At 34.0% G+C, this 9941-nt stretch overlaps 1 protein-coding gene across 3 annotated transcripts; it reads right to left on the reverse strand.

Moving 5' to 3' along the window:
- Nucleotides 1-2270: 2270 nt before the first annotated feature.
- On the reverse strand, nt 2271-9053 carry LOC113094085 (uncharacterized). Of its 3 annotated transcripts, none has more exons than XR_003287975.1 (4): nt 7022-9048; nt 6738-6827; nt 6290-6455; nt 2271-2554 (listed from the first exon to the last, which is right to left on the reverse strand). XR_003287975.1 is itself a non-coding variant. In XM_026259739.1 (4 exons), exons 2-4 carry the CDS (start codon nt 7212-7214, stop codon nt 2497-2499), a joined length of 417 nt encoding a protein of 138 aa, XP_026115524.1. In that variant the 5' UTR covers nt 7215-7218; nt 8176-9053; the 3' UTR covers nt 2271-2496. The 3 variants fall into 3 exon arrangements, 2 of the variants coding, with proteins under 2 accessions (XP_026115524.1, XP_026115523.1); XM_026259739.1 differs by lacking the exon at nt 6738-6827 and having other exon boundaries at nt 7022-7218; nt 8176-9053; XM_026259738.1 differs by lacking the exon at nt 6738-6827 and having other exon boundaries at nt 7022-9052.
- Nucleotides 9054-9941: the final 888 nt, after the last annotated feature.

Consider the following 9941-nt stretch of genomic DNA (forward strand, 5'->3'; position numbering starts at 1 on the left):
GTGATTTTTGTTAAATAAATTTTGGCCTTTTGAATTGTACTTTGAGCTTTGTAACTTTGTAGAACTTGTTTATGCTGAAACAGCAACATTACAGACTAACTAAAGTTGAAAAAGTGAAAAAGTATAACACTTCTTTAATAGGCATTATTAAGCAGTTCATAAATACAGCTATAAATATTTTGTTATTGAGCATATCTAAAAAGTTTAATCATTGTATTTTCATACTTTAAGGATCAATTTATAATTTATAAATTATTACATTATTTACAAACCAGTTATTAAGGAGTTGTCAGTGGTTCATTAGATCATTAAAAAAGTGAAATTAATTATGAGGAATTATTTTAGTGTAAACAATAAATCTTATTATTTAGACACATGATAGTAGTTGCTTTATTGACATATAATTATGCTGTAATTCATGATAAAGTCGGGTTTTTATAAAACATTTAGTAATTGCCAGATATCTATTTTTGTGAGCTCATTTAATACAGAGGGATGCAGAACAGAAATATTTTGCATAAAATGAACTGAACAGTTGTACACTTGAAAAAAATAAAATAATATATATAAAGACATGTACATGCATAACAAATGTCTTTCTTTATTACTTGAGCTCCATTAAACATGATTTCAAAAGCTTGTGGCCTCTCATTGCTCACATGTACACACAAAGTATATATTAAAAGTGTACAGTTTCCTTTTATTGCAACTATAAATACATATATCTATGAATAAATATTTTTGAGTTCTGTATCAATCTGTGTTGTGTTTGTTGACTGTATTTTTTTTATTTTTTTAGGAAGATTACAGCCTTTAATCTCCTCAAAATAAATGTGCATATAAAACATGAACAATTTAATTATAGCTGTATTTATAAAGTGCTTACTAATGACTATTCAATTTGGGAGAAGGCTTTATAAAGCATGAACTAATTATTTACTAATGCTTAGCTAAGGAGTGCAGCTATTATGAAGTGTTACCAATGTACCAATGCACTTACTAATGTTAACAAATGAGACATTATTTTAAAGTGTTACCAGATCCTTAAATAATTTAAAAGTGTTTTGTTATGATTTTATTGACCTATAAGTATTTGTGAAATAGTTCTGCTTGCATCACAGCTTAGTCTTCATCTGTGAGATCAACAGTTTAACTGTTACATCCATGAGATTATTTAAATTCAGATAAATATTATTTCACATGGTGTCAGAGGTCAGTATCAAATGATTTTGAAAGTACTATTTGCTGCACAAATAAGTATTTTTAGATTTTTTTTTTTAATCCCTGAAACTGTCAGAAAAGGATAAGGCCTAAGAGATTTCTTAAGCTGTAATGAAAACAGCACAATTAGCAACAACAACAAAAAAATAACAATTTAAAATACAGTTTTTTTCTGGTGATTAAAGAGATGTTTAAGTCTCTCTCTCTCTCTCTCTCTCTTTCCTCTCTCTTGCTGTCTTTCTGCCACTCAGCTCATGCCCATCCCCCACTCACACTCTCACACACACACACACTCTATCACTACACATACTTTCTCTCACATATAGTGACAGAGTGAGATCAGATGTCTGACAGTTTTTTAATTTTTTTTAATCAGACAGGGCTGTAAAGTTGTAAAACTATGCATATTTCCTCAGAATCTCTTGTTTTCTAAATGAAGCTGCAATTTAAAAATACAAGACAAAGAATGTTTCTCTTTTGACAGTTTTTTCAAAAAAATTACCACTGCAAAACTGTTCAAGCTAACCAAAATCGATTCGCAATTTAAGTTCCTCACTGTAAAACTTTTCACTGTAAATTTACAGTAAAATACTGGCAGCTGGGTTGCCAGCCACATACTGTATTTTTACAGAACTAGTACTGTAATCAAAATTTACAGTACTAGTTCTGTAAACCGTTGTACTGTAAATTTACAGTAAAATACTGGCAGGTGGGTTCCTAAATTTTCCTAAATTTACTGTACTGCACTGTAATTACAAAATACACATTCCACATAATTTTACGGAATTATACTGTCTACAGCAAAAAAAAAACAAACACCTTTTTTACAGGGAAAACATTATACTCTGAACTTTAAACAAGAAAACAGAAACCAACAACATGATCTGGGTTTTAAAACATTTATTTTAAAAGCAATAACCAGACATTTGCCTTTTGTAAACACATTTGGCGGAAATGCAATCAGTTTTTTTTTTTTTTTTACATTTAAAAAGTTAGTTGGACACTTAACACTTTATAATATAGTAATCTTGTTATCCTTTAAAAAAAAATTTTTATTAAGATATTTAAAGAATAGAGCTTCAAAATGGCTGAAATGGCAGTTGTATTATATAAATGGAATTAATGATGCAGTAATCATAATCACTTTTAATGTACTTGCTGACAGGATCTAAACAAAGTTCCATTCAAAGTCTGAAAGTTTTCGCAGAAGTGAGGAAACTGGTGGGCTTACAGTGGCGTTCTTTTTTTGCACAACTTGGCCAGTTTTCTTTGAAGTCACTTTTCCTTTTTTTTTGCTTTCGGTCCACGTTCAGGATTGATGTCAACAAAGCGTCTAAAATGCAGAAAAGAGGAAAAAAACAATGAAATACTGTGCATATACAGTATTGTTCAAAATAATAGCAGTACAATGTGACTAACCAGAATAATCAAGGTTTTTCGTATATTTTTTTATTGCTACGTGGCAAACAAGTTACCAGTAGGTTCAGTAGATTCTCAGAAAACAAATGAGACCCAGCATTCATGATATGCACGCTCTTAAGGCTGTGCAATTGGGCAATTAGTTGAATTAGTTGAAAGGGGTGTGTTCAAAAAAATAGCAGTGTGGCATTCAATCACTGAGGTCATCAATTTTGTGAAGAAACAGGTGTGAATCAGGTGGCCCCTATTTAAGGATGAAGCCAACACTTGTTGAACATGCATTTGAAAGCTGAGGAAAATGGGTCGTTCAAGACATTGTTCAGAAGAACAGCGTACTTTGATTAAAAAGTTGATTAGAGAGGGGAAAACCTATAAAGAGGTGCAAAAAATGATAGGCTGTTCAGCTAAAATGATCTCCAATGCCTTAAAATGGAGAGCAAAACCAGAGAGACGTGGAAGAAAACGGAAGACAACCATCAAAATGGATAGAAGAATAACCAGAATGGCAAAGGCTCAGCCAATGATCACCTCCAGGATGATCAAAGACAGTCTGGAGTTACCTGTAAGTACTGTGACAGTTAGAAGACGTCTGTGTGAAGCTAATCTATTTTCAAGAATCCCCCGCAAAGTCCCTCTGTTAAAAAAAAGGCATGTGCAGAAGAGGTTACAATTTGCCAAAGAACACATCAACTGGCCTAAAGAGAAATGGAGGAACATTTTGTGGACTGATGAGAGTAAAATTGTTCTTTTTGGGTCCAAGGGCCACAGGCAGTTTGTGAGACGACCCCCAAACTCTGAATTCAAGCCACAGTACACAGTGAAGACAGTGAAGCATGGAGGTGCAAGCATCATGATATGGGCATGTTTCTCCTACTATGGTGTTGGGCCTATTTATCGCATACCAGGGATCATGGATCAGTTTGCATATGTTAAAATACTTGAAGAGGTCATGTTGCCCTATGCTGAAGAGGACATGCCCTTGAAATGGTTGTTTCAACAAGACAATGACCCAAAACACACTAGTAAACGGGCAAAGTCTTGGTTCCAAACCAACAAAATTAATGTTATGGAGTGGCCAGCCCAATCTCCAGACCTTAATCCAATTGAGAACTTGTGGGGTGATATCAAAAATGCTGTTTCTGAAGCAAAACCAAGAAATGTGAATGAATTGTGGAATGTTGTTAAAGAATCATGGAGTGGAATAACAGCTGAGAGGTGCCACAAGTTGGTTGACTCCATGCCACACAGATGTCAAGCAGTTTTAAAAAACTGTGGTCATACAACTAAATATTAGTTTAGTGATTCACAGGATTGCTAAATCCCAGAAAAAAAAATGTTTGTACAAAATCGTTTTGAGTTTGTACAGTCAAAGGTAGACACTGCTATTTTTTTGAACACACCCCTTTCAACTAATTCAACTAATTGCCCAATTGCACAGCCTTAAGAGCGTGCATATCATGAATGCTGGGTCTTGTTTGTTTTCTGACAATCTACTGAACCTACTGGTAACTTGTTTGCCACGTAGCAATAAAAAATATACTAAAAACCTTGATTATTCTGGTTAGTCACATTGTACTGCTATTATTTTGAACAAAACTGTAGTTAGAGATAGAGAGAGAGAGAGAGAGAAATTTAACGACTGTTCACCCAGCTTATATTAAAATAATAATCCCTTCATCAGGTACTGGATCAGGGCCTACCAGAGTATCTGTTGAAATGCAGCCATAAACCCTGTTTATGTAGAGCACACATTGCCGAATCCAGTCCAAACATTTGTGACTTCATTAATATAACTAAATTTCAACCTAGGGTCCTTTGCACCATGACCTTGAGCCAAATACTAAGTTGTCCAAAAAACTTTTTCAGCAACACCGGTTGATTGCGCAAGCCCTTACAAGCTTTTACCAAATCATGTAAGTGAACTCCACGTCTTTGTTAGCGGTAGCATTCGCCATCAGGCAATTGTTATTTAATAAACTCCTGATGAGGGAAGTCGTGGCCTAATGGTTAGAGAGTCGGACTCCCAATCGAAAGGTTGCGAGATCGAGTCCTGGGCTGGCAGGAATTGTGGGTGTGGATAGTGCATGTAACAGTTCTCTCTCCACCCTCGATACCATGACTTAGGTGCCCTTGAGCAAGGCATCGAACCCCCAACTGCTCCCCGGGCGCTGCCCACTGCTCCGGGTGTGTGCTCACAGTGTGTGTGTGTGTTCACTGCTCTGTGTGTGTGTGCACTTTGGATGGGTTAAATGCAGAGCACTAATTCTGAGTATGGGTCACCATACTTGGCTGAATGTCACGTCACTTTCACTTTTTCACTTTCATGTACTTACAAACCTTCCAATCCCTCGTTTTAGGAGTACATAACCTATTTGTACTACTGTAGAAGTTTGGTACCCTTCTGGTCATCATTATTACTGGGGTAATTTACTAGACACAACTTTTGGAAAAGGCTTCTTGGGGAGGGTGGGGGGGGGGTCGGGTGTTTGGCTCATTGTCATGGTGAAAATGACCCTAGGTTGATTTTACTCAAAAGCATCCCTTTAAATACCCTTATTTTACTAAGGCCTAGACATGTAAACAGTAAGTTCACTGAAATATAAAAAATATGTCATATATGACTCACCCTCATGTCATTCCAAACCTGTTAGACCACAGTTTAAGATATTTTAGATTTAGTCCGAGAACTCTCAGTCCCTCCATTCAAGCTGTGTGTCCGGTCTACTGTCCATTTCCTGAAAGGTAAGAAAAACATCATCAAAGTAGTCCATGTGACATCAGAGGGTCCGTTAGAATTTGTTTGAGCATCGAAAATACATTTTGGTCCAAAAAAAATAACAATTACGACTTTATTCAACATTGTCTTCTCTTCCGGGTCTGTTGTGAGAGTTCACGACGCTGCTGACGTGTTTTCTGGTGCGCCCAATAACAAAGATAACACGTCAGCAGCGTCACTGCAGTGTTGTGAACACACTCACAACAGACACGGAAGAGAAGACAATGCTGAATAAAGTCGTAATTTTTGTTATTTTTTGACCAAAATGTATTTTCGATGCTTCAACATATTCTAACTGACGCTCTGATGTCACATGGACTACTTTGAAGATGTTTTTCTTACCTTTCTGGACATAGACAGTATACCGTACACGCAAATTCAATGGCGGGACTGAGAGCTCTCGGACTAAATCTAAAATACCTTAAACTGTGTCCCGAAGATAAATGGAGGTCTTACGGGTTTGGAACGACATGAGGGTGAGCCATTAATGACATTATTAACATTTTTCTGTGAACTAACCCTGTAAGCTAAGCCCTGTCTGCACTGCAAAAAAATGCTTTTCTTTTTGTCTGGTTTCCAGTCAAAAAAAAATCCTAAATCAAGATGCATTTACTATATACGTAAAATTAGATAAGATATAATGTCTTGTTTTCCAAGTGAATAATTCCAAATTAAGTTTTTTTTTCAGACTGGAAACAAGTAAGTAAAGCATGTTTTGCAGTGTGTTAAACCAGATCCATATTGTTATTCCCAGTAGTCAGCTGTACAAAAAGTTAATGAAAAGAAAAATGAAGTCCTTAACAAATACTGTCAAGACAAAGGTTAGTGACAATTCAGTCTAAAACATATATGTCAAATATGCTAATGACTTACCTCTGAACAAACTCAAGGGTGCATGATGCCTCTTCCTGGTACTGTAAATTGAAATTATAGGAGGCAAACAGCGCTGCCAGGCCAGTGATGAAGTTGGGCTGTGCTCCTTCACAAACAATTTGACCCTCCAAACTCAACATCCAGAGCTGGTTGCTCAGAGATTGACCTTTAATAAAAATAAAAATCAGAATGAAAAAGTAATAATAATATTTAAAATAACTATTGTCGGTTCCAATTTGTTTCTATGTAGTTTTCTATTCATAATTTTACATAACTGTTAAAAGAACTCTGTTCACAGGATACACCATTTCATTTTGCCTTAGTGGACTTTTGGGTAGGGTTCATCAATACAGTAATACTATAATTTAATTTATATTATTCAATCCTATTTAGAGGAATTTTCCCTGGTTAAATGAAAGTAGTGTTAGAGTTAGTTAGCTGGACTAACCACACAATTTTGCTGAACACAGTTGATTCTTTCATACATATGTTGCCAATTAAAATCTGTTTTATATTTCTCATACCATCACCACACTTCCTGAAAAAGTCATACGATATTGAAACAACACCCCACTGCAAAAAAATCCTTTTCTTAGTTACTATTTTGTCTAGTTTCCAGACAAATAACTACAAGTTATTACATCAAGAATAATAAACTAGACAAGTAAAAATTATGTGTTGTTTTCTGAAAATGGTTTACTTAAACTTCTTTTACATCAACTTAATCTTTACCTTGATTTTTCCATGAACAAAGAAGTTTTCTGCATTGGAACTCCAAAATGTCATCTTTTACGTAAACCAAATCATCCAAGCCTTCGACACCTTGGTCCATGAATTTCTCAACAAGCTGGTTGGTTACATATGGAGATAGGCTTGGCAACACCAACAATACAGCATCTTTCAAGACTTCTTTCATTCCAGACATTATTCTAAAATTGGGAAGGAATGATGAGAGAACAATTACTGACAAGCCACACAATGAATATTCAGGCAGAGGATAGTAATCCAGTAGACTGTCTTGATTTATGCATAGGTAGCCTTGATCTTGTGGTTTCAAGCAATGAACTCCCTGGTCTACAAGACAAAAAGACTGACTTTTCTTTGTGACAAAATACACATTGCTATTGTCATGTACAATAATTAACTGAATGTTCCCAAACACAATTCCCTCATCATTCTTCTGCAAAACTAAATGCATGTTTAAAAAAAAAAGAGAGAGATTCATCTGCATTATCTGGCAAAAGTGCATTCTCCAACTGCTCTCTGCCATCACCACAATCAAAGAATTCAGACTGTGGATGTGAGTGTTCGGCCTCACCATGCGGCATCTGATTCTGTACTGAAACATTTGACTGATACCAAATTTGAAAACGGAATTTGGAACATGACTATGGATTTTCATGTGCTGGCAAAATGCTGACAACGATTCAAAAGTACAATCGCAGAACTGACACCATGGCATTTTTGCACGTGGACTAGACACTAACGTACTGAAGCACTTAATAGCACTGGATTTTTCATCAGATTGTAAAACCTGAAACGAAGAAAAAAAAAAGCAGATCATCCAAATGACATGGTAAATCACTCGGTGGAACGAGTGATTTTTAGTTTCGTGATTTTATTTTATGTAACCTGTTTATATATATATATATATATATATATATATATATACACACACACACACACACACACACACACAAGTAGGTCATGCAAATGAAATGGTATGCTGCTTGTGTGAAATTTCTAAGTTAAGTTAACGTTAGTTACTTGGTAAAGATCGAAGGAGTGCGTTTTTTTTTCGCGTTACAAAGCCACGTTCACAAAATCAAACTTATTCGTGCAACTTAAACCGAACGCAATAAATAAATACAAATAGATTGGCTTACCGTATCAGTCAGTTGAAGTCTTCTCAAGCTCTAAAATCCACTTTTGCTCACAAATGCATGACCGATTCTTCCTCCCATCTTCATGAAGTTCATGAGACTTAACCGTTTCTGCTGCGTCACAGGCAACTCATATTTGAAAGACGCAGACAAATGCTTACACGAAACGAAGCTCACACAAACCAAAAAGCTTAAAGATTAATTGCAAACTCACAAAAACTCACACAGTTGGCACATCAGTTGGCGTCAGGTCTCATCTGAATTTGAGCGCGAAATTCAAATCAATCCCACAATGCAATGCATTTACAGTCTGATACTGTATTACAAATTTATCGGGAAGAAAACAGAAATATGCTGTATATTTACAGCTGCTCTGTAAATTATACAGCCTTATACTGTATTATGGAAATACAGTACAATTCTGTAAGAAATTCGCTGTAAATTTACAGCAAAGGGTTACAGTGCTCGATGGCATCATATAGACAAAGTTTGGTGTGTATAGTGTATTTTCCCTGTGAGGAATATGCAGTAATTCACATTTTGTTTGTACAAAATATACATCGTTGCCAGAATCAAAAATAAAATATTGTAAATGATATAATTTGTATTGTTAGTTCAATTTATGAATGTATTAAGTAATGTAAAAAAAAATGATTTTATTGTAAAGTTGAACGAGGTCTTTTAAACTTTAACGATTTGATGTATAAGCAGTTAAATAAATATTGCAGTTTGCAGTGAAGTCAAATATTAAAAACAGATTTTTTTCTTCTTTCTCATATACACAAATACACATACACACATAATATAGAAAAGGTTTTAACATACTATATAAAGGTTGTAGTTGCTAACATTAGTGAACATGATCAGTATAGCTACATTATTCTTAATATTTTGGTTGTATTGTTATTTTTTTATTACATTAGTATTTGTAAATGGATAGTTAAACTACATTAGTTAATGTAGCATAAACTGACATGAATATTTGTAATTACTAAAACAAATAAATACTGGAAAAAAATAAAGAAATGTTCATTCTTAGGTAAAGTTGGATAATGTATTAATTACAATTTAAAAGAATGGAAACCTTATTGTACGTGTTGGTAAAATTGAAATGATCTTAATTTTCTTGATGCATTTGTGAAATTATTCAATAATATTGTAGTTTCAGTAAAGTGACTATAAATTTATTTTAGGTACTAGTTTATTATTATAAAAATATTTATCAACCTTTAATTTGACTAGTGGTCAGTTTTGGTATTTCAACTTGAAATGTTATTTAAAGTATGGCATTCTAAGAATGTTTATGTAAAATAATTTGTTATTTATTAAAAGTTTTGTTTAGCATTATGCTTTAAACATAAGATAATTATTGTGTTGTATTTTTATTATTTAAATTAATAGTGATGTTAACATCAGTGAAAATGCCTTTAATGCTCTGCCAATTTAAATTTCTCAATGTTTTACCATGACATTTTATTAATAAGAGTAGATTTGTTGCATAATAAATAGTTGAACTGTGTTACGAAGGCAGGTTAAGTAATGTACTTGTTTTGTGGGAGTGAAGATTGTTAGATTTTTGTATTTTAATGAAAATTGTAAGTCTGAGAAAAAATTTTATTGTATAAAATACAAAGAATAAGAACACAAACAATTATAAATTATAAAGGTGCAATATGCATACAGTATGTTGAATTGTATGTTAAAAAGCTTAATAAAGAAGAGCTAAAAGAAAATAATGTGGTTTAAGAGTAAATGGATGGATAAAAATG

Source organism: Carassius auratus, unplaced genomic scaffold, assembly GCF_003368295.1.
Source record: "Carassius auratus strain Wakin unplaced genomic scaffold, ASM336829v1 scaf_tig00215255, whole genome shotgun sequence".
NCBI classification, from domain to species: Eukaryota; Metazoa; Chordata; class Actinopteri; order Cypriniformes; family Cyprinidae; genus Carassius; species Carassius auratus.

What these genes read in the sequence shown, in the direction of transcription:
- LOC113094085 (XM_026259738.1), bottom strand. Translation starts at nt 7,853, where the DNA reads ATGATCTGCTTTTTTTTTTCTTCGTTTCAGGTTTTACAATCTGATGAA. An exon ending in TTGTTCATGGAAAAATCAAG is followed by an intron (nt 6,456 to 7,021) that starts GTAAAGATTAAG and finishes TTTTTATTAAAG; the next exon opens with GTCAATCTCTGAGCAACCAG. An exon ending in ACCCTTGAGTTTGTTCAGAG is followed by an intron (nt 2,555 to 6,289) that starts GTAAGTCATTAG and finishes TCTGCATTTTAG; the next exon opens with ACGCTTTGTTGACATCAATC.